The following is a 23,825-nucleotide window of genomic DNA, read 5'->3' as shown; positions in this document are numbered from 1 at the left end:
CTTATGTTTTTAATAATACATAAGCCTAATTTATTTAAGGCCAAATTTAAATGTTAATTTAAATATTAAAATGATATAGACGAAAATATTTGGCCTTGGCATTGACTTGATACAGATGATAGTTTCAAGAATAATTTATCCTAGGATTTAGTTAATTTATTTTTTTAGTTTTGAATTCACGAAATCTGTAACAGATATTTATTTATAACAAGTGTTTAATAATATATTTAATCCGTGGTCAGACCGTCGTGGCACAGCGGCACAAGGGTGTGACTGTAACGCGACGTTTGTGGGTTCGATCCCCACTCGAGGAAGTGAAATATTTATTTACGTTTATATTTCTATTTCTTCGCTCTGGTGTCGAGGGAAAGCACGGCGTTGAGTTCTGCCATTCAACACGCAATGCCTCCAGAATTTGCCAGAAAGTGGGCCACGGAATGTCTTAACACGAGGTTCCCTCTACCTACCCTGCTGTGTGTGGGATCGTGAAGCTGAATTTTGAATTTAAACAGTATTGTTACATTATACAGAATAATTGTCTTATTTTAATAATATTTACTTATGTAAAAAAGGTCACTTAGAGGTCACTCGTAGAATCCAACTCGGCTGGGCAGCGTTTGGGAAACTACAAAATATCTTCTCGTCTAGTATCCCTCAGTACCTGAAGACAAAAACTTTCAACCAGTGTGTGTAGTCAGTGTTAACTTATGGCGCTGAGACGTGGTCCCTCACTGCAAGCTTTATCCATAGGCTCAAAGTGGCTCAGCGAGCGATGGAGAGGGCTATGCTTGGTATTTCTCTACGCGACAAAATTCGTAATGATGAAATCCGTAGACGAACGCGGGTTACCGACATAGCTCTCAAAATTTGCAAGCTGAAGTGGCAATGGGCAGGCCATATTGTCAGGAGGGCCGACAACCGTTGGGGAAGAAAGGTCCTCGAATGGCGACCCCGTCTCGGCAAAAGGAGCACAGGCCGCCCTCCAACCAGGTGGACCGACGACCTTAAAAAGACAGCGGGAATCCGCTGGATTCAAAGGGCGCAGGACCGGACGGAGTGGCGAGAATTAGGGGAGGCCGATGTCCAGCAGTGGACGTTGAAAGGCTGATGGATGGATGGATGGATGTAAAAAATAACTTTTTATATAAATAAAATATCTTATAAAATAAAGTGGGCGTAGGTGCAACATTGAGTAAGCACAGTTAGTAACTATTGAGCAATATAAACTTGTAAACATTTATTTTTATTTTTTAAGCATAGCATTTTAACGGGTTTGTAAATTAGATAGAGTAAGTTAATATACCTACCTAGTATGCAGCATTCTATTGCGTACACAATTTATATATTTAAATTTAAATTTTAAGTTATATTCAATTATAACTCGCTTACAGTCGCACCCTTGTGCACCTGTGACGGCCTCAAGTTACCTTTAATTGTATTATATCTAGGTTCCAAAATTATATAATATAAGGTTTCTCTTTACAAATAAGGAAAATGTATTCATAAGAGGCCTCTTGTTGAGTATGTTTTGGTGAATTCAACTTACAATATTAATTTATAGAGGCCGTCGCGCAGGGGCACACGGGTGTGACTGTAACGCGAAGGTGTGGGTTCGATCTGATTCGAATGAATTATTATTTATTAATATTTTCATATTTTTACCCTGGCATCAAGGCAAAAACCCCAATGTTGAGTTCTTTAATTATCATTTAATTAATTTGTAGTAGAGTTATATCATATTTGGATAATATTTTAAATAAAAATAAAATATATAAATAAAAATTTTCAAGGGAGCTGTTCTAACGTGAACACGTAAAGATGTATAGAAGAAAATACAATTTTAAAAATGTTTTACTATATTAGATTTAATAATAAGAAACAGTACATAAATATTATATACAGTTCATGAGTATTGAGCTATTTACATTAAACTATCTTATTTTAATGATATTCAACCAAGGAGAGATGCTATGACAGCAGAAGGTACGGACCCACCAGGCCCTTGTTGAATTTGGGGTTGGAAACCGTTCTCGTCGGCGATGTAGCTAACAGTGTATGTAACACCGTCGGGTCCAACCCAAGCGTATTGTCCCTGGACTGCAATTCCTTCATTTTCAGTTCCTTCGTTTTTCAATTGCCCTTGCTCTTCATGTTTGCTGCCATCAGACAATTCCCATCTGTAAATATAAAAAAAGGTTTTTTAATATCCTTTATGAAATATATCATAGTATTAAATGGACTATTGAACACTTACACGAAATTATAAGATCCTAAACCGGAATTGTTTACGTCATATCGTAGAACTTGCACATCCTGGAGATTTTGGGGAGCTGCTGATATAACAGCTACGAGAGCAAGAACAATGAACTGAAAAAAATCAAATAAAAAGTTATTTTTCACATCACAAGAGTTTCTTATTTAATTATCTCAATTAAAAATTAAATTAAACTGAAACGAACCAGTTTCATTTTGTATTGTTTTAGTCGGCTATCTTCTTCAAAGTATAGTTAGAATGTGGGATGATTACGTATCCAAGCGTCTCTCTTATATATGTAAGTATTTCTTCTATTACTAAATTGCAACACAGCCTTTTGACCGTCCCGAAGTCTATTATAATGCGAAGAGTGGTATAAACTATTGACTTATGTTAGAGAACAATTAATGTGAACTATGTCCTAGGTTATGTAATTTCAGGATTTGTATATCAAAGATACAGGAAAATTTGTCAATATTACAATGCAAGCTTATAAGTAGTTTCATAGATTACAAAGTAAAATATTTAGAAATATTAATAATTTTATATTTTATTGCTTTGCATAAATGAATAGATATGTATTTAAATAAATATGTTGAAGTACAAAGTATACCTCAGTTTTTATGTTAAATATGATTTTACATAAAAATTTAGGTTAATTTGACCTAGTGTTTATGCGGAAGGTGTTCTAACACGTACAAACTTTTTAATTAATTAGCGGACTGTGTGATGGATACCTACTTGTAAACATAATGAATGTAAATTGGAGCGAAAGAAACACATTAATATGCATAATTGCGAATGCAACATTGATTTCAAAGCGGCGCGATCCACGTTTTTTAGGCTGTTTTGATTTGTATAACACTTTTTTATGTAATATTATTTTATCATATATGTAGGCAAAGGGGGCCTAGCGTTAAGATACTTCGCACATAAATCAACGCCACGCATAGCCTCGGCGGCAGAGCGAAGAATTAAAATTTTAAATATTTCGTTTCCTCGAGTGGAAATCGAACTCACAATCTGTTGCGTTTACATCCCTTGCGCCCATGCGCCATTTATTTTTCAATAATTAAAATACATATAATATTTTGACAGGGCTAAAAAACATGATTTACGGTTGAATTTTACAAGTCTAAAGTAAAAAAAATAAATATAGGTATACTTTGTCAGTATTTATAATTATAATAGAAAAACGAAGTCAAGTAACTATAATTATTAGTAATTAGCTAAACTCTCATAAAATTATTTATACTGTAGTGATTAAATCACTAAAAATAAGCAATTTAATAAAAGAATAAAATAATTGGACTATAGTTCTTGTTCGAAGTTAAGGTTATGAGAATTTTCATTAATCCAGTCTAATATTTCTTGTAAAGGCCGAATGTTAATGTGGTCTATGTAGAATATAAAACATATATAATCGAAACAATTCTTATTTAAATAATGGTAAAGTTCATACAAAATGTACGATACTGTATGTCGTAGAGTAATAAAAGTTCAAATAACAATTTCGTGTTGATTATAATGAACAAAAGGCCAAGGTTTTATTTAGCGCTGAATAATAATTTGTGTCCAATTGGTTTCTGATGAGCCTTAAATAAAAGAACGTCTTTGTAGGACGTGAGAAAATATTTGCTAATGTGGTTTGAGTTTTACAAATTTGTAAATCTAAACGTTTTTTTTTCTATCTAACATGAAATTATATATTTTTTTCTATTTTGCTGTGTACATAAAAAATAATCTATTGAGTAATTAGTGAATAGTAATTATATCAAAAAAATATTTGTAATACGAAGTTAAGGATATATCCTAAGTTATTTGTTTTTTCTGCAAAATAGGTTAGGCAGAAAGAGCCTAGTGTTCAGACACTTACTTATATATACTCGTACATTTATATATATATATATATATATATATATATATATCCTATATCTTATAAAACAAAGTCGCTTTTTGTGTCTGTCTGAACTTTCTAACTCTTCTTCTTCTAAACCACCTAACGGATTTGGATGCGGTTTTCACCATTAGGTCGAGTATTTCTCAGGGAAGGTTTATATATAGTTTATTATTTGTACATTCTTATGTAAATTAACATAAATACGATAAATGTGTATAAAGTCCTACCCGCTGAGACACTTTGGCGCATGCGCTGCTTTAATGGTAAATACTACATGAAAAAAATGTACTGGAGTATTGTTCCTCTTAATAAGATCTACAAAAAAGTCCGCGATGGCATATTCGTATCTTTTAAGAATAACGTGTAGTGATCATATTTCTGTCTAAAAATAGTAATTTCAATATATTTTTTATTGTGAGGGATATTTTTCCATAATGGTATTAATCCTTATCCTTTAAAATACTTTATTAAATTTCTACGTTAAACGAAGATAAAATTTGCTTTTTAAACTATTTCGAAATTGCGAATAGTTTTAGAGAAAAACGCATTTAATTATTGACATATCACGCCGTTCACACATCAACTGCATCGAGTCAAGTTTCACTTATCCCTTACTCTTAGCATATAAATAAGTATATTAGTTACGTACCATTTAATGTAGATCAAAACTGTCTTTTCTGTTTTTCATTTTAATAAGTACTTTAGAAGTTGTTACAATATCAAAACATCCCTGCTGCGAAACGCGCCCCGCAACGTTTTGCTTATACAAGCGCGTCATGAGCAGTCATCGGTGGTTCAGTAGTAGAATGCTCGCCTGCCACGCGGGCGGCCCGGGTTCGATTCCCGGCCGATGCATTCTATTTAATTTTCCTCACAGGCAGCCACGTAGTGCTTGCTTTTCATCAGTGACAGAATACCCTCTTAAGATTAACCACAAGCTCGAAAAAAAAACCCGCCTGCCTTTATAGCAACGAAGATTTAGATGCGTTTGCACGTATTGGATAATCGGAGTTGAATGTATTATTTCAGCGCGATATATTTGGTTTCATTTTTTTTGTAGTAGTTATTAGTAGGTAGGTTTTTGTTTATAATTTCTTCCGTTTAAAAATAGTCATTTAACTATCTAAAAATAGTCATTTAAATATATTTTAATAAGTACTTGAAAAGATTAGTAGCACAGATTTAAAATTACGGTACCTACTAAAAAATCCTTGCCGAGTAAAACAATTGGAAAATCCTTATTGAAACTACGAAAATGCGGGTTGCATTAGAGTTTAATTAATTTTCACATTATCTTAAGTGCTTTGCAAACATACATTATATGAATAATCCAGTAGTAACAGCGGGCGAAGCCGCAAGGGGGTCGCTAGTATCAAATAAGGATAAGGATAGCATCTAGATTAAATAAACTTATATTAAAACAATATTTAAGTTTCTACAATTATTATAAACGTTATGTTAGAAGAAGTTCAACCGTGTTAAAGATAGATCTGCTTCTGCGTGCAAATTGTGTGCCTAATTGTTGATTGACTTAGCGCCTATTGTTTCATAAAACCCACAAATTTTATTGACCAGGTGACTTTTAAATTATATGGTTGCAAAATTAACAGAAAATTGTAAATGATGAGCCCATCAGTGTAACCGGTCGTGTTACCTAATAGAGTATTGAACCCGACACGTACGCCTGACCTCCGACACGCGCTCTACCTTCCTTAATGCAACTTTTTAGGTTAATCTTGATAACAAATCAAAATTTTATGAATATTAAAAATAATTTAATTCACTAAAACTGTATTTAATTACTATTCATATAATTATTGCTAATTTAAATATATATATAAAATGTTTACTTGGCTTAAACTATATTTTTCCATATAATTTCACTTTAGGTAAAGATATTTGCTAGTATTATATAAATTTACCATCATATTTATACCTTGATATAAATGTGAGATTATCGTGGTGTAGCGGCACAACATATGACTGTAATTGTTGTGCGTCGATTCCCATTCAGGAGAAATCAGATATTTTAGTTTGACACCTTAGGTAAAAAGAAAAAGGGCGGCGTTAAGTTCCACCACATAACACGCAGAAACGGTAGAAAGTAGGAAACAGAGTGTTGAGACACTAAGTTCCTTCTGCCTACGCTTATATAAGCGGGTTACACTGTGAAACTTATTTTTTGATTCAATAAAATATAATATTTATGTACCAATAATTTTTTGCGTTGCTTCACTTAGTAAATTATTTTGAAGATATAACAGTGATCTATGGTCATGAGAAAGACATCAACGGATTGTTCTCAATTCAATCGGATCTTCATCTAAAAACGAAAGTGCATATCTCTGAGTCCGATACCTTCTTACATAATGTGAATTTTGTTTAAGTAACTGTGCTCGTGAACTTTAAGACTAAGATAATGGGAGTATTTGACACGCACAAAAGTTGTTTCTTTGTTGTAGGTTAGAATGACAATAAACTACTCGTATATACAATATTAGTCAATAACAACTTTTATATGGTGAAGCTTTTATATATGCTTTGTTGTTTATGTGCTATAATTAGTACTTCATATAATTCTATTATGAAAGAAGAATACTTTTACCTTTTTAATATATATATTAGTATAAAAAATATATTATTATTTATTACTATGCAAATTTTTTGCCCGCGATTTTTCTCTTGAGGACTAATACACTTGGCCATTGTGCATGTGACTGTAAACGCGACAATAGTGGGTTCGATTTCCTTTCCGTTTGACGGAATGAATTTAACATTAGGTTCCCTATACCCGCACCCTGCAATGTGCGGCTTAGCGTGAAGCAAAAAAAATTAGACATAAGATATTTGTTTGCTATGAGATAATTTATTTAACTTTGTTGTTAAGAAAATCATATTTTTTATTAGATGTTGCCATGATTTTGCAAATATTTATTTACCTAAAGAATACAAGTTAATATGACGTAAATACATGCCTTATATGTTGGATACATACTTAGTATTAGTAAGTTTTATTTTTATAATATTAGAAGTGACATCACGGATACCAGTAGCAATAAATCGTTAGTAGCAATAATTATTTAATATTTACGAGGTCATCGAGGCCAGTCGTAACGCAGTGGCAAAGTATAATTACAGGTTGTGGATTCGATTCCCACTTAAAGGTAAATTTTAATATTTTCATTCCTTCTCTGTGGTGTAAAGGCAAAGCGCGACATTGAGTTCAGCCACTAAACACGAAATGCCTCCAAAATTCGGGGTTAAATAGGGAACGAAGTTTCCTAATACCAGGTTCCCTCTGCCTATCTTGCTGTGTGCGGGATACAGAGTGACGCAAAAAAAAAACAAAATAATATTGGATGTGGTCATGGAGGCCATCGAGGGGGACTAGAGATGTTTCTCTTCTTTTTCTTTCTGAGTGAACGACTGAACGCAATCAAATGTAGTACATCTTAATCCCACTGGAGTAGAGGATGATTGTACTTTTCAGTTTTGATGGGCAATATAAATTAAGTTATTTCTCCTACATATTATATATTTTTTTTGAAGCAGGTATTTTTAGTTTCTCACAGAATCCTTAATTGATCAATTACGTGAGATGATAAAGATTAAAAATAAAGCTTAAACGTGATTTCACCCTAATCAGGCTGCAGAGAACGTAATTCATACAATACATGTCTAACTAATGTTAGTATGTTATTTAATAAATAAACTTAATAAAAAAATCTTAAGTACTAAATAATATGTTTTACTTTTATAATTATATTATTAATTTAATATCCTTGTTAAAAAGAAGCAACAACTCTGTCAAGTTCATCTTCTGTGAAACAAAGTAGCATAAAGCAATATACTCTTCTACGGTCGACGTGGTCGAGAGTATCTGACATCATATACTCTTCTTCTTCAGGTGCGTAGCGATCGGTATCAACAGAACATACCTTCAAATTGGTAAATAAAAATAAATTAAGTTAACTACATAAATAAAATATTAGATTTCATTTCTTCGCTTTGGTCAATTCTCGGCGTTGACTTACTCCATTCAAGATGCTATGCCTTGAACGGCGGAATATTGGAGTATCTTAACATCAGGTTTTCTTTGCCTACCCAGCTTTGTGGGGCATACAGGGGAAAGCTAAAAATACAAAAAAATATAATAAAAACTCACTTTCTTGTTCTTTTTGTTAAAACAAGCCAATTCTTCAAAATGATTGTTGAGCTTTGCTTTGGGGTATCGAAAATAGCTTCTTAATTCAGTGTACCGACCTAAGTGCTTAAAAATTATATATGTGAGAAACATATAAATATTTGAATAATTAATTATATTTAAACAAAGTTTATAACTATATATGCTATTTTTATTATTTCTCTCTACATTCACTTAGAGATCGGAAGTATTTATATATTTTAATACGTTATATTACCTTATTATTACTTTCTATTACAGTGACTTCGATTAATACAATTTATTTAAAATTAAAAATATAAAATTAATCTATACAGGTAATATACAAAAGATATATACAAAATTCCTCCGTTACTGAGTGGTTGACAACGCACAGACAATAAATACATGGCATAGAACGAACTAAGAGTAGACTAAGTTATTGTATTAAAAATAATAAGAATAACAAAATATTATACTTCTGGATCAACAAAACCACTCTTCCTCACTGTGTCTTGTGGGAAATCTTTTGGAAATATTCTCCTTAATTCCACATCTTCGCTATAAAATATATTAAAAGTTCTTAATTGCCGATCTCATAAATATTCAAAATAATGTGTGAAAATCACTCACTAAGTATAGATTGCGCCATGGGTTTGCTCAATAATATGGCAGAGGACCTACAAAATGGCTTAAAATGTTTATTAGGTATTATAATTATTTATAGTCCTGTCCTGTTCGGAACAAGTTACGTCACTAAGTGAAAACTTACGAAGTGAAATATGAAACAAAATACAAATCGGAACATAATGATTTGAGATTACAGTCTATTAACTGTAGTGTATATTATATTTACACCATGCTATTTCATCATAGATTGTGAAGTTTTACGATGTATATAAATTCAATTTGAAATTTGAAAACAATTTTGTATTATTACCCACTAGGCTTTGCTTGTTATTGCTAACCATCTTTCGGTTATTTGCGATTCTCGTAAAAATATATATTCATCAATCAATATTAATAATTTTGTGTTATTCTTTAACAATTGGGAGTTAGCCAAGCGAAAATTAGAAACACATATTTTTATATACATATTTTTTATACTTTAATTACATAAATGCACAACAAAAAAACAGTAATTTGTACTAAAATATTTGTTCTAACAAAAGTAATTTAGAATATTCGTCTATCGTTGTATCTAATATCGCTGTCGTCCGCTTGGGGCTGGTATCCTTTAGCATCAGCTATATATCTAACATAGTGGTAAACCCCATCAGGATCTAGATAACCGTATTCACCACGAACGACCATACTTTGACTTCCTTTTGGCTGAGAAATGATTCCGCCATCTTCCTTTCTAAAGGTCCCATCTGAATTTTGAAACCTAAAAATATATTATATATCGTTGAACGTATAGGTGTGAATTCAAATTTAGCTCTATTTACTTAAAGTAATTTATTTAATCCGGTCTGTTTTTACAATGTATGAAATTTCATTGGTCAGAACCCAATAAAGATGAGAGTTGCGTCCCACGTCAAATTAGTAACGATTTTCCTTAAACTAGTTTATATGAATATTAAAATCTGCCTAATATATAATTTAATTTAAATATTGATTGGTTCATTAAAATTTAATATAATATTTATGACTTGCTATATAATATTTATGAAATATTTTATCTTAATTAAAATTTGACAATTTTTCATATTATATTCTAACAATTAAAAAAAATTGCAGATATATAAACATAAAGAACATATATTTTGAAAACATTACACCATACGTACTCAAAACTGTAGGTTCCTAATCCATTATTATTGAAAGTAAGCTTTTTAATTTGTTTTTCAAGGCCACCAGTCGCAGAAAGCTGAACAATAATTGCCGCATAGAAGATGACTCCGAGACAGACGCGCGCACCTTCTACCTGCGTAACATACATATACAATATGTCAAGGCCAACGTCTCATAAACGGACATCACTTTACTGGAATTCCAAAGAACAAAAAACACTATGTATCAAGTTATATATAAGGATGTAAATTTTAATGTTATTGTTATAAAACTGACTATGCGTGACCTATCCGTAGTCGTGATCTCTGATCAAAGCGACCAAAGAGGAATATGATAAAGATTCACGAAAATATCAATATTGCTAATATAAAAAAAAAAGATTTTAATTAATAGTGATGATTCTATAAAAAATGTTTTTTTTAGCTTCACGCTTTATCTCGCACACAGCAGGGTAGGCAGAGGGAACCTAGTTAAGACACTCCGTCCCCAAAAAATTAATTCATTGACATAATAAGAAATTTATATTGTCATACTGTTAATCCGATTTTTTTTCTTCCGAAAATCGTTTATCTAAGTAAATTTCAGTTAAATTAGACAAATATACAAATTGATGATACAATCACATAAGGAGTTTTATCTAGGTATTGTCTCGAAACAGATAAAATATAAAAACCCACTTACCATATTCGAATTTGTTTTTCCCACTGTGGATTTGAGTAACTGCGACATTAGTCCAACTGCTCACACTTTATATCCAGTTCCTCAAGAATGACAAGTCTGGACCTCATTCCTTACAAACAATGCGACTTCAAGGACTCTATCAAGTCATTGACATCAATATATTTCTTATGTAAATACAGGAATGGCTGTTACAAATTAGTAACAAAAACTTGTAGAAAACCTGCTCATGTCGTTATATGCTCGATACTACGTCAGCACAAATTAAAAGATTCTTTTAAATTTAAAAATTAAGAAATGTTTTTTGTTTACTGCTTTAAAATAGTAATACTTAAAAAATATGATTTATAAAAATATATAATACATTTTTTTATCTTAACTGAGAACAACAACAACGGTGCGCGTTATTTTAAGATATTCAAGTGACAACGCCCTCAGGATTAAAAGAAGTTTTTATCGAACTTCATGTAACAGTATTTTGGAACGTGGATGTAGCTGATAGACTGAGATCCCAGACCTTCCAGACCTACGTCATTTTAGCAAAGCTGAAATTTGCAAGATTAATAGTCTAATATGTAGTCTGACGGCCCTGGGATCTTGGGCTTTGGTATCATGTTATGTATTACTGATTTAATATTAATAAAGTCTTTGTGTAATGTCTCTAGCGATATACGTTTCTTCTTCTTAGCGTCACGCTGTATAGGGTATACATACACTGCACATAGCAGTAAAGCGCGGCGTTGAGTTCTGCCACTCAACACGCAATGCCTGCAGAATTCGGCAGAAAGTGGGGAACGGGGTGTCTTAAGACTAGGTTCCCTGTGCCTACCCTGCTGTGTGCGGGATACAGCGTGAAGCGGATTTATTTAAATTAAATGTATAGTGCAATATGCTATAAATACTGAACATAGAATATATCATTATAGAAGAAATAAAATTAAAACCAGTTATTATAGTTTTATTTAATAGCAGTTTTTTAAACAATTTAGGTACAGTCCACGATGGAAATAAAAATGGGGACGCGAGTAAAAAATTCTTCTGGGTGTCCTGTTATAATTATTTAAACAAATGCAAAGCTCAAACAAAACACATCAGACGCCATTAAAAATAATGAGAATGCAATATGTGGTATAGAAGAATTAATATTAGTTTATTATATTGGATTTTTTAATGATTTCTAATAATAAACTTTTAATTTTTAAAAGTTTTCTTCTGGCTCTCCTAGGCTTAGCTTCAGCGTCGTCGTTTTTATATGCTAGTAGCCGGTAAATAAGTATTAAATGGTAAGTCTTATTTTCCAAGTAAAGATGCCACGACTCCTGGTGGTAGTGGGGCTAACTGTTAAAAAAAAAAAGTTATATCATATATTATTACCATACGTAACGCTCGAGCAAGTAAACAGAAAATTAAAAAATAAAATTAAAGTTAATATTCTTTTACTTTTGGTAGAACCAGGTCATACTTTATTTTTTTAACGCCTACCGTTAAATTGCATGTTGGATTAACATCACACGTTATCTTAACCTGATCGTGAAATATTTACATTCAGTTTGAATTTAACATTCTCTGATGCGGGATTTGACCCGCAACCATTGCGTGCAGTGTTAATGAGACACGACGGCTGCGCCATACAAACATCAAGATAAACAAGATTACATTTAAACACGTAAAATAAACATAATACACTGTTATATTCATCGTTTTAAATTATAGAGTCAATTAAATATAGCTAGGCCATCGTGGCGCAGCGGCACAAAGGTGTGACTGTAACGCGACGGTTTTGGGTTCGATCCCCACTCGAGGAAGTGAAATATTTTTTTACGTTTATATTTCCATTTCTTCGCTCTGGTGTCGAGGGAAAGCGCGGCGTTGAGTTTTGGCACTCAACACGCAATGCCTCCAGAAATCAGCAGAAAGTGGGGAACGGAGTGTTTTAACACTGAGTTCCCTCTGCCTACCCTGCTGTGTGCGGAATACCGCGAGAAGCTGATTTGATTTATTTTAATTAAATATACGAATAGCAATTATATAAATGAGTCGTTACGAGGTCCTATGGTAATGCACTTATCATCACAATTATTCATGAATATTAATAGAGGTATACAATTAAGGACTTACTCCAACATCTACTCTCTCATCTAAATCTTCAAGGGGCCCTTGATGGTATCCGTTCTTATCAGCTGTATATATCCATGCTTCTTTCTTTCCATCCGGGGTGTAATAAGTAAATGCTCCTCTAACATAGGTATATTGACTAGGAAGACCATAATCCACAACGCTTCCAAATTCTTCTCTTGTTATACCATTTGATGTTTTAAAACTGGAAGTACATAATTATAGGTGTATTTAAAATTTGAATATTGAAATTTCATTTTTCAATTAATAACAATAAACAATATATATCTTCCAAATATTGATTTCTCGGGCCCGCGTGGATTAAAAGGTCGGCTAAATTACAAAAATTAATAAAAAAATTCGTTGAAATGTGATAGACAGAGAAAATAAAAATAAAATAAAATATTTTTAAATAACATACCTGAAATTATAATTGCCTTTTTCATCAATATTATATTGATACTGTACCACTTTTGCTTCACTATCATTTTCAGATACGGAACAGTGTATTAACGTTAATAAAGCAACAACGAGAAGCAAACGACTCATGTCTGATAGAGTTCTAGTAAAACACGTCTATTCTAGGATTCGTGCAAAATTATATAAAACACGTATAGTGATTATCCTCAAGCCAAATGTGATAACGTACAACACGTACGATTCTATATTTTTTTTATATATATTTCATGATGAGTTCTTTCTACTATTCTCTAACGTTATGAATTTGGTTATAACGAAATCTTTGTACATATATGGTTATAGTTTAAGCTTTATAAGTTTTGTAACACCCACTCTCATCTATACTAATATAATAAAGCGGAAGACTTTGTTTGTTTGTTTGTTTGAACGCTAAGATCTCTGCATCTACTGGCCCGATTTACTTTGTTTTTGTTTTGTATGAAAGCTGCATTCTTCAGAAGTGCTATAGGCTATATAATATAACATTACACATATAAATTAATATATTTTAAAGTACTTTCTAATTTGACATGCAATTTATTCTGCCATGTTAATAACAACCGTCGCGTCGCTACGCAACCGTTACCACGACATTTTGATATTCATCCTTATGAAAATAAATATAATAGTCACTTTTAGCATTTCATCTAGATTGAAATTATAGTTTACTGTATAACATTCTGATAAATAATTAAGGAGATTTGACTGATTCCAAATCACCTAGCCTTAGGGCGGCATAGTATGAGTATGACCGACGCGAAAATATTCTTATAGTTCAAGCAGGCGTAGCCGCGTCCGGGTCCACTAGTGTTTAGATATATGTAATAGTTGCAACTGTCTTGCTAAGCTTTGTTCGCACGGTCGCTTAACTGTTAGAAATTATTTAAAATAGTAGACAGACGGAACCTACCGCCGAACAGTTTAGTAGTCTGGAGAAACGAAATCATCATAAGCATTTAAGTTATTTTTGAGATTGGCAATCGCACCCTACAACCATCTCGTATACTGCTGGCCATTGTTCTTATGCGCCACGTCAACGCATTATTTATTTAACCTGTATAATTATACCAAATTAGTAAAAATCGGTCAAGTGCGAATCGGGCTTGCCCACAAAAAGGGGTTCCGTACAAAAATTGGAGGTCTCGAGTTTTTTCTGAAATTTAGGCTTAGCCAGAGCCGAGAAAGGAAACATAAAACGACGTTACGGTATCACAAGCACATTCATTTAATTTATTGAGGTATTATTTAAGAAGAAGAAAAGATTTTTTTATCGGTGGCTTATCATTTATTGTAAATTACATTTCGAAAGCACTTCGTGAAGCCCTCCTCTGAAGTAATAGTGAACGCGATTTACTTGCCGAGTAAAGACGCCACAACTGCTGACGGTAGTGCATTCTGCTATACCAATATATTAACATTAGATAAAAGAATAAAAAAAATATTTTAATAAAATTATTTTCTTATTACATTAACACACTTATTGGAATGCCTACTTCTGGAAGATTTGCTGAAATTAGCGTTTGGTGAAATCCGTCTTTATCTGCCGTATATGTCCATGCTTCCTCATCTCCATCAGGTTTTTGATATATAACTCTACCTTCTACCAATATATACTGACTGGGAAGACCCTCATCCATTACAGTTCCTTGTTCTGATCTTGTTATACCATTAGAAGTTTTGAAGCTAAAAAAATTAACGCCTATTACTTTTTGTAAGTCTATACAGTCGATTTATGTGAATTTATTTATATAAAAAAATGTAAGCTTTCGTAAGCTACCTACCATACCTGAAATTATAATTGCCTTTTCCATTAATATTATATTCATACTGAAGAATTTCCGCTTCTTTATCATTTTGTATGGGTGCGCTATGTGATAATGTAATTATAATGAAAAAAATAAGTAAGCAATGCATTATTTATAGAGATTATTAGGTATATTCATGTAATTACTCAAGTTACTATGGTTTATTGGTAGACAACTATATGTACAGCCTGTTGAAGGCTAATATGTATAATATCACACTATGATGCTAACTTTATATAGTGCTAGTTCGTGTTCATTTCATACAAATCTCAATGACTTTGCGTAATTCGCACTTTCATATTGTCTTACTGAAAGCTTTAACCGCACTATAAATACTAACATGAATATTTATTTCAAGATAAATCGTCATTTCGATCGTCGTCACTAGATTTTTTATTTAATGAAAATAATTAAAATAAATTATTTCAAAAGTATTGACAAATATTTTTAGATAGTATTTAGGTTTGAAATAGAACTTCAGTGGCTTCAAACATTTATAAACGAGAATGGTGATGTAATTTTTTAATGTTTTTTTCTTTTCATTGAAGAGTTAACGGCGTTAAGTTTCGCACATAAAAATCTAAAAGAAAGTAATTCAACTTATGTACTATCCGAAGTACATCAGATAAATTTAATACAATAGCCTACGAATATATTATAAAATTTGATACATTACATAATTTAAAGTTTAGCGTTGTCTCTAGGGGAATTTACAGCCCATTGATTTATGATATATCGAAATACTGAGTGTTGACATTTACCGCAACCACCTTATGTGTGTAATACAAATGTATAGATATTCAAATGGACAAGCTATCAATTTGCATAGAGTCGACTGATTGTATATTCTTTCTTATTACAGACGACACTGAATAGACATGCTCATCAGCTACGGGTAGCATTTTGTATAGAACATTCTGATTAACAAAAGTTGCGTTACATAAGTTTTATTGGCAACCATCGAAATACCATCTGTTATAGGGACAAATATGGTTGATGAGCATATCTTATGCATAATGATGAGAAAAGTTACTCGTATTTGGATAGGGCAACTCTTATATAAAATATGAGTAACGGTACTTAAGTTCGTTTTCGACAGATTTATAACCCTTGCAATGTTTTGGGTTTGGAGTTCCTCAAGAAACAATGATTGTTATGAAATCGTGTAAGCAATTTCTTTTAACAATGCCACGTAAGCTTCTTTAAGTTAACAGTATTAATGCCTAGGTATGTTTGTAGAGAGAAGCCGCACGAAACAGCTCCCTAGTCTCCTTCTAGGTGCTAGAGTTTTACACCAGATGACCTTAACTTTTCTGGTCACCAGAATGTGCTTATCATCCTTAATACTCTTTTTCTAAAGCCTTATGGTAATATATATTTTTAATAGATTAGATATATTGCCGAGGAGAAATATATATAACAAAAAAATATAAAAATCCGTCGAAAAGTAAACAACAATTGTTAATCGAACCAATAACTACTTTCTAAGTCTTACAGATTTCAACTTCTTAACATTTTTCGAGTACTTAATATGTGAAATCTTTTAATATTTTTATTAAATAGTGACATCTGTTATGAAATCTACGAACATCTTATACATACACGAATCGATTGTTACGGTCAAATGGTTGTATGTTTCTGCACAAATATATTCGCTTCGATTCGTCGAGATGGCGTTGTGCGATTTTTTTTCTTTGAATATGTGGTCAATTTAGTTATTAATTTAGTTAGATCCATATATTTCTTAAAATATTATAGTTCTGCTTTATATTATTTCTTTTTGTATAGTTTTTTTTTTTTTGTAATTACAAAACGAATACATAAGATGTAATATAAAATAACCTCACTACAATTTCAAATTACCAACCCTGTTTGTTTTACTTGGCACCGACTTCAAAATTATAAAATCTTTCTTGAACTGTTTTTGTTTAACAAAATCAAAGTACGTTTTACAAGTTTTTTTTTTGTTTTTTTTTATGTCAGTTTGTTTTTTGTTAAAAAATAATTTATTTTCCAATATCTATACTAATATAATAAAGCGGAAGAGTTTGTTTGTTTGTTTGTTTGTTTGAACGCTAAGATCTCTGGATCTACTGGATCGATTTACTTTGTTTTTGTTTTGTATGAAAGCTGCATTCTTCAGAAGTGCTATAGGCTATATAATAGGCATACATTACACATATATACTAATAAATTAAAATACTTTCTAATTTGACATGCAATTTATTCTGCCATGTGAATAACAACCGTCGTCGCTACGCGACCGCGTTCATTACCGCGTCATTTTGATATTCATCCTTATGAAAATAAATATAATAGTCACTTTTAGCATTTCATCTAGATTGAAATTATATTTCTATAGAAATTATATTCTTATATTTCAAGCAGGCGTAGCCGCGTACGGGTCCGCTAGTCTATGTATATAAAAGGACTTGTCCTAACTGACTGAGGTAAGACGCACGCACAGCCGTAACCGCTGATGGTAGAAACGTGAAATTTGGACAGATGTTTACTATCGTAATCTGGACATCCACTAAGAAGGGATTTTGAAAAATTTTAACCCTAAAGGGGTTGAAAGTTTGTATGGAAAAAAAATTAAATATGCATCGATTTTTATAAAATTGTAAATTCAGACTCTTAAAATGATTTAATTAAACCCGTGTTTCACGGTTTTTTCGAATTTACCCCCTAAGGGTGCCAATAAGAGGTTGAAAGTTCGTATAGAAAAATCTTTAAATCGCCATAGCTTTTTATAAAATTTGATATTTAGACTCTTAAAAATATTTAATTGAACATCTGTTTCATGGTTTTCTAGAATTCAGCCCCTAAGGGTGCATATAAGGGGTTGAAAGTTTGTATGGAAAAATATTTAAATCGCCACCGATTTTTATAAAATTTGAAATTTAGACTCTTAAAAATATTTAATTGAACACATGTTTCATGGGTACAGAATTCACCCCTAAATACGCAAGCGAAGCTGTGCGCGTCCGCTAGTTAGTTATATTTGACTAGAAGAGATCTACAAAAATGTCTGCCATGACGTAGATAGAATGAATTTGCATGCAAGGAGTTGATAGTTCATACGGAGCAATATTAAAAATATTATCATATGAGAGTTTGCTTCAGTGTTTTTAATAGTTTTATTTGTTAAGGTATTAACGTAATGTGTGTTTATAATTATAACTTAATAGAGGCGTAGTGAGACAGTGTCGGTGTCGATCCTTACTTATTTATGGGGGGGAAGGTACTCGAAGAATTATTTTCACTTCTTTGCTCACTTCGGGTAAAGTGTCTAGTGTCATTATACTGAAATTGAGAACGGAGTGTTCTGACACTAGGTTTTTTCTGTCTACTCTTCTATGTAAATGATAAAGAGTAAAGCTAATAATAATAATTCGCATTTTTTCACTATTATATTTTGATGACAATAAATTATCTAATTAGAATATTATTAAATGAATTAATTACAAAAATTAAATGAAGTAATTAGAAAAAAAATAATCTGGTAAAAGTACTCGTACAGAAGGAATAATTCTATACTTACAAAAAAATAAATCATTTTAAATGAATGATTTACTTATTTATCTACCACATAAAAACCATATTATTTTCGTGGTAAGATTGAACCTATGACCATAGAGGAGCTATTTATATTTTACTATTTGTTTCACTAGGACCACGACCCTTGGATCGCGACCTTGTGGGTCCTTATTTTGGAAATCCTTCATCATATTATTTTTCTTCCTATTAAGAACTCAGGAATATGTTATATGGTTTGATTATATATTTTCCTTAAAGAGAATCAAAAGGTAAATTATGAATTTGAGTTAGATACAGCCTTCTCTCTATTCAATTTGGTGAGTTATTCTAAGCAAAATATACCAGCAACTATTTAGACGAGTAGGTGTGTAATATTTCAATAGATTTTATCATATATTAAAATTAGAGGTAATGTATGAAGTAAATATGATTTTTTATGTAACTAGTACTTTAAATGCACTTTTACAGTTTCCCGATTTTTTCGTAATATACTTTCATTTTATTGTATATTGAGTGAGTTTTGTTAAAGCACGAAAATTAACATAGTTAAAATACATACGTATTCATCCGAATGAGGATGGACAGCCTACTGCGGCACTATTCTAATATTATATTGATCAGTTAAAGTTTGATTTAAATCAAAAAATAGTTTTTATATTCTCTTTATTTAATTTGTAAATCTTATAAAATAAAATACATCACAGTAGCATTATTATAACTAGGTATGAGTCTCATTTGTCCAAGTTGCGTGGAATCGTTCTGAAGTATCATATTCAAGTTGAATCAACCGCGGTACACTTGCTGGAATTGATTTTGGGGTTGAGCTGGCTTGGATTGAATGTATTGAAGAGCGCGGGCAATAGCTTCTGGGATGGGAGGTGGAGTGGGCAAATGAGCTCCTTCAGCATGGAAACCTTGAAATAAAAATTAAACATATTTTAAATGAATTTCTTAAAATCTTAATTGGTAGCTTACAAATAATATATAATGAATGTGAACCTAGTGTTAAGGCACTCTGTTTCCTATTAAGATACTTTCATTTTACACTTTCCATTGAAATTGTTTTGAGTTTGAATTGAGGCATCGCGTGTTGAGTGGCGGAACTTAACGCGCTTGCCTCGTTACCAGAGCGAAGATATGAAAATATTAAATTTTTCGTCCCCTGGGGTGTTGACATCGAATCCACAACTTCGCACACATCATGCATGCATTCACGCATGCTACCAAGCGCCTGCACCACGACGGCCTCAGTCGGGTTTGATAGTTTTTTCGAAATGCATTAAATAATATTTTTTATGATTTTGTATTGGGCACTGTTTCGTTAAATCACTTGTCTAAATTACCATATTACTACTATTGCTATATAGCACAATCAAATATATAAAATCTTACCATTCTCATCAGCAACGTAGCTTATAGAGATGGGAATGCCTTCAGGGGATGTGTAGCTGAAAGAGCCTTGGGCTACTTGCGCTTCCGCATCCTTAATACCAGGGTTCTTCAAGTACCCTTGCTCCTGTGCCTGGATTCCGTTACCCGTTTCATAACTAAAACGATACATTTAAGATTAAATTAAATATTAAAATAAAAATATTAATAATTAAATTATATCGAAATTAAAATAATTTATTTACAATTACATTTCAAAATCTACGTGAATCGCCAATTTCTTATACAATTACCAATTAAACAATTGATATATTCTTTTAAAATATACGAGTATATGTACGATGTATATACGAGTTGTAAAGAAAAATAAAGAGTTATTTAGTCAAATTGCTAGCAACAATATTATTGCTACGAAGAAGATTTTTAAAATGTTTTACTATGTAAATAATTAAATATGAACGTAGGAGGCTCTTGATGACCTTAGGATGATATTACAAAGACTACAAAGAAAGATGTTATCCTGATTTTGCGGAACATTTTCATAGTTGTCCAAATAAGTCATTTTAATGTACCTCACAACCTTATCATGTCACATTGCTGGAATTGATAAAGATCGCGACTACATACTCGTATATGCAACTTATACGAAAATAATGCTATTTTCAACCAGTAGTTTCTTTAGTTCGTTTCTTGCCATTTTTCTCAATTTTTCATTTAAATAAATATATGTCATGGGACAGCAATTTAATTATTATTGTTTTAGCTTCTCGCTATATTTCACGGGTAGGCAGAGGGAACCTAGTAATAAGATACTCCGCTCTCCACTTTTTGCCAAATTCTAAAGGCATTGCACGTTGAGTGGCTCGAACTTTTGCCTCGACACCAGAGTGAAGTTTAATTTACATAGCTACAGTCTTGTCAAAAATTATACAAATTAAAACAAATTTATTATATGAATTTAACATAAAAATATTAGACATATTATTTAGCAAAGGAATCAACTTGGGAATTATATTATTAGCGTAAGAGGCAATACTGTTACATCATAAAGGCTTGGCATCATACGTTCTATATATAAGAATTCCCACACTTACTAATCCGTTTGACATTAAAGGAATTTCTTATGATTTTGCTTTTAGTTTTGCAATGAAACGTTCGGTTTAAATGTATTCGTATGAAATATTAGCGATAACATCTAATAAGTAGGCGGAACTATTAAATAAACTACTACATAATACAAACTAAGCACTATAAAACACATAATAGTTCTCTAAGATGTTAAGAAGAGGGTAATAAATATTCTATCTTCTTAATTGTATATTATTTTAAATAAATTATATATCTAATATTTATATTAGGCGTAAAATAAAAGCTTAGCAAAGCTTCCTAATTTATAAATTAAACATATTTTAGTCGATCTTCGCAAGTTACCTGTATTGGTAGGATCCATCCGGATTAATTTCCTGCGATTGTCTGATAATAGGAATGATCTGAGCTGGATACTGAGGCTGGTTTACATACTGGAATTGTGGTGCTGCGTAAGCGATGGCCACGAGGGCTGAAAGGACGACGATCTGAAAAAATAGAAGAAAACACTTTATATATATTAAAAACATATATAGATCTAGTAGTATTAAATGTTAAGTAGTTTAAACGATTGCAAACATAGTTAGAGTCCATAAATAATGGAATGCCATAACATTCATTTGAATTTTTATACGCCTTGATATTGCCATTTAGATAAAACTGATGCGTCTATTTACGTAATTGTACCACACGCAATCGAAGACTACTTTTTACGAATTAAATTAATAGTTCTCAAGGCTAAGGTGTTAACTGTTCCTGTAAAGGGTATTTGGTATAAAGGAATCCTTGAGGGAACTTATTTTAATTATTTCTTATTGTTTTTTTGGACGTCATATTTTTTTATGGTGAATATTATATCAGAAACGGTTTTCAATTTTCATAATAAACTATGACTAATTAATATATATTTTTTTATTTACATATTTTTTTTATTTGAATATTTCTAATAAAATATAATTGAATATATAAATAATATATGTCATAACAATATTCTTTTAAAAACTCTTACTATAATTTAATTTTCGTATCTCAAAATATTAACTTACCGATTTCATTTTTAATATAATTTAATTGAATAAAAGAGGAGATGTGATGATCCTCGGTGGATGTGTAAGGCTGGAATGATTTTTCAGATCGACGCTCTGGCTTTTATATGAGGCAGCGTCAGCGCAGTGCGTGAAATTGGAGTATAGCGATTCAGAGGCGCAGGCGCAGAACTCATGTACATCAAAGTGCCGACATGTTAGTGATCGCTTCATATCTTCCACATTAAAAATTTATGTATCATACAAAACTGAAATATTCTTGCAATTTAAAGCGTGTCTTGCTTATTGATGTATGTACATCAAGTTTAAGTTTTTTTTTGTTAAGTATTTATTGTCATTGATATGTGTAAAAATATGTATATTTTTTGTGTAAAAGTGTGTGTAAATTACCTTTTAATTCATATGTGTAATATTAGGTAAATAACGTGCCTTTTTAAAAACATAATATATAAGTGGATGTTTATAGTATTGAAAAGAAAAGGCAATTTGCTCCTTTATTTTGGAAATTAAAACTATTTATGATCATAGAACCTAATAAGCAACGTTGCACCATACCGATTTGAGCTTAAATTGTAAACAAGCGTATAAGTTTATTGCAATACATTATATTTCTAAATATGTTGTTTTCTAATGTAATATAGAAAAAAGTAAGTTTTTCATTATATGAATAGCATAGTGTTAAGACACTCCGATCCCCATTATCCGTCGGATTTTGGAGGTGTGCGGGTTGATTGGCGGAATTAAACGCCGCGGTTTGCCTCGACCCCAGAACGAAGAAATGAAAATATTAAATATTTTATTTCCTAGAATAGGAATCGAACCCACAACTTGTCGCGTTTACAATCACGCTTGCCCCTGTGCCACGACTGACCTCAATTTATATTTTAATATTAATATAATATATAATAATATAGTTTAATTTATGATTATACAATTAAATATAATTCAAAATGTGTGCTAAATTTAGTATTTCGAGAGACTCCCAGCGGCACCACTTTAGCATTTAGACTTAGAGGGTTCGGAATATTGTTAGCGTAAACAATCACACGTAAATTATAAAACGTATGCCTGGAGCGCCTAATTTAATGTTCCCTCACAACGAGACGATTACAATAACTCCCCATTACGCTGTAACATGATATTTTTGATCGTTAACGTGCAAAGGCCAAATAGTGACTTAATAGAGAGTTTTTGTTGGCTCAATTCAGAATTCAGTTACAAAAGCAAAGATAAGTGAAACGTGTTGGTTTTTAACATATATTTAGATAAAAAATGTGTAAAATTAAACTAAATTATTTTAACAAAACGGAACTCTTATAGGATCACTTTATTATCCGTCTCTCCGTATGTCAAGATCATTTATTTCGAGATCACATTATTTAATAGATCTGAAATGAATATAAAATATTTAGGTCGACGGTCTCTTGAAGTTCAGAAAAATCAAGCTTACAAGATACTTTTAGTACAAAATTCGCGTAATCAATTTAAACCTATAGAATACTTCCCGTGGACCTATAACTATGAAACCGTTGAAAGTTTTTTATAAATTTGGCAAGGGCTACACAGCCAAGCAAATTGCGGGTGGTCCCCAGTTATA

At 31.7% G+C, this 23,825-nt stretch overlaps 5 protein-coding genes across 5 annotated transcripts; all 5 read right to left on the bottom strand.

The window, feature by feature from the left end:
* Positions 1-1,864: 1,864 nt before the first annotated feature.
* LOC146532674 (endocuticle structural glycoprotein SgAbd-5-like) lies at positions 1,865-2,594 on the bottom strand. The gene is made up of 3 exons (XM_085196786.1): positions 2,460-2,594; positions 2,255-2,367; positions 1,865-2,177 (listed from the first exon to the last, which is right to left on the bottom strand). Exons 1-3 carry the CDS (start codon positions 2,466-2,468, stop codon positions 1,952-1,954), a joined length of 348 nt encoding a protein of 115 aa, XP_085052912.1. The 5' UTR covers positions 2,469-2,594; the 3' UTR covers positions 1,865-1,951.
* A 5,345-nt stretch (positions 2,595-7,939) lies between these two features.
* LOC146532673 (uncharacterized) lies at positions 7,940-9,177 on the bottom strand. Its single transcript, XM_085196276.1, has 4 exons — positions 9,173-9,177; positions 8,796-8,877; positions 8,320-8,424; positions 7,940-8,092 (listed from the first exon to the last, which is right to left on the bottom strand). The coding sequence occupies exons 1-4, from the start codon at positions 9,175-9,177 to the stop codon at positions 7,940-7,942; spliced, it is 345 nt and encodes a 114-aa protein (XP_085052402.1).
* A 268-nt stretch (positions 9,178-9,445) lies between these two features.
* On the bottom strand, positions 9,446-11,045 carry LOC146532672 (endocuticle structural glycoprotein ABD-5-like). Its single transcript, XM_085196782.1, has 3 exons — positions 10,792-11,045; positions 10,107-10,243; positions 9,446-9,703 (listed from the first exon to the last, which is right to left on the bottom strand). The coding sequence occupies exons 1-3, from the start codon at positions 10,837-10,839 to the stop codon at positions 9,493-9,495; spliced, it is 396 nt and encodes a 131-aa protein (XP_085052908.1). The 5' UTR covers positions 10,840-11,045; the 3' UTR covers positions 9,446-9,492.
* A 687-nt stretch (positions 11,046-11,732) lies between these two features.
* Positions 11,733-13,519, bottom strand: LOC146532671 (endocuticle structural glycoprotein SgAbd-5-like). The gene is made up of 3 exons (XM_085196784.1): positions 13,325-13,519; positions 12,907-13,108; positions 11,733-12,126 (listed from the first exon to the last, which is right to left on the bottom strand). The coding sequence occupies exons 1-3, from the start codon at positions 13,450-13,452 to the stop codon at positions 12,079-12,081; spliced, it is 378 nt and encodes a 125-aa protein (XP_085052910.1). The 5' UTR covers positions 13,453-13,519; the 3' UTR covers positions 11,733-12,078.
* A 5,834-nt stretch (positions 13,520-19,353) lies between these two features.
* On the bottom strand, positions 19,354-22,312 carry LOC146532670 (endocuticle structural glycoprotein SgAbd-2-like). Its single transcript, XM_085196779.1, has 4 exons — positions 22,229-22,312; positions 21,528-21,670; positions 20,100-20,254; positions 19,354-19,621 (listed from the first exon to the last, which is right to left on the bottom strand). Exons 1-4 carry the CDS (start codon positions 22,235-22,237, stop codon positions 19,491-19,493), a joined length of 438 nt encoding a protein of 145 aa, XP_085052905.1. The 5' UTR covers positions 22,238-22,312; the 3' UTR covers positions 19,354-19,490.
* Positions 22,313-23,825: the final 1,513 nt, after the last annotated feature.

Source organism: Heliconius melpomene, chromosome 13 (assembly GCF_056956725.1).
Source record: "Heliconius melpomene rosina isolate 202511_hmr_F chromosome 13, ASM5695672v1, whole genome shotgun sequence".
Classification (NCBI taxonomy): Eukaryota; Metazoa; Arthropoda; class Insecta; order Lepidoptera; family Nymphalidae; genus Heliconius; species Heliconius melpomene.
This window is presented reverse-complemented; position numbering and strand designations above follow the sequence as displayed.

Excerpts from the sequence above, each read along its gene's own strand:
- LOC146532673 (XM_085196276.1), bottom strand. Across the intron at positions 8,425-8,795 it reads GTGGTTTTGTTGATCCAGAA|CACTTAGGTCGGTACACTGA; the intron begins GTATAATATTTT and ends ATAATTTTTAAG. Across the intron at positions 8,093-8,319 it reads TTAACAAAAAGAACAAGAAA|GTATGTTCTGTTGATACCGA; the intron begins GTGAGTTTTTAT and ends ACCAATTTGAAG.
- LOC146532670 (XM_085196779.1), bottom strand. Across the intron at positions 20,255-21,527 it reads GATGGATCCTACCAATACAG|TTATGAAACGGGTAACGGAA; the intron begins GTAACTTGCGAA and ends GTATCGTTTTAG. Across the intron at positions 19,622-20,099 it reads CTACGTTGCTGATGAGAATG|GTTTCCATGCTGAAGGAGCT; the intron begins GTAAGATTTTAT and ends TTTTATTTCAAG.
- LOC146532671 (XM_085196784.1), bottom strand. The coding sequence starts at position 13,452 with ATGAGTCGTTTGCTTCTCGTTGTTGCTTTATTAACGTTAATACACTGT. Across the intron at positions 13,109-13,324 it reads AAAGGCAATTATAATTTCAG|TTTTAAAACATCAAATGGTA; the intron begins GTATGTTATTTA and ends ATGTACTTCCAG. Across the intron at positions 12,127-12,906 it reads ATGAGAGAGTAGATGTTGGA|TTAGCCCCACTACCACCAGG; the intron begins GTAAGTCCTTAA and ends TTTTTTTAACAG.
- LOC146532672 (XM_085196782.1), bottom strand. The coding sequence starts at position 10,839 with ATGTCGCAGTTACTCAAATCCACAGTGGGAAAAACAAATTCGAATATG. Across the intron at positions 10,244-10,791 it reads GAAAAACAAATTCGAATATG|GTAGAAGGTGCGCGCGTCTG; the intron begins GTAAGTGGGTTT and ends TATGTTACGCAG. Across the intron at positions 9,704-10,106 it reads TTAGGAACCTACAGTTTTGA|GTTTCAAAATTCAGATGGGA; the intron begins GTACGTATGGTG and ends ATATATTTTTAG.
- LOC146532674 (XM_085196786.1), bottom strand. Across the intron at positions 2,178-2,254 it reads TTAGGATCTTATAATTTCGT|ATGGGAATTGTCTGATGGCA; the intron begins GTAAGTGTTCAA and ends TTATATTTACAG.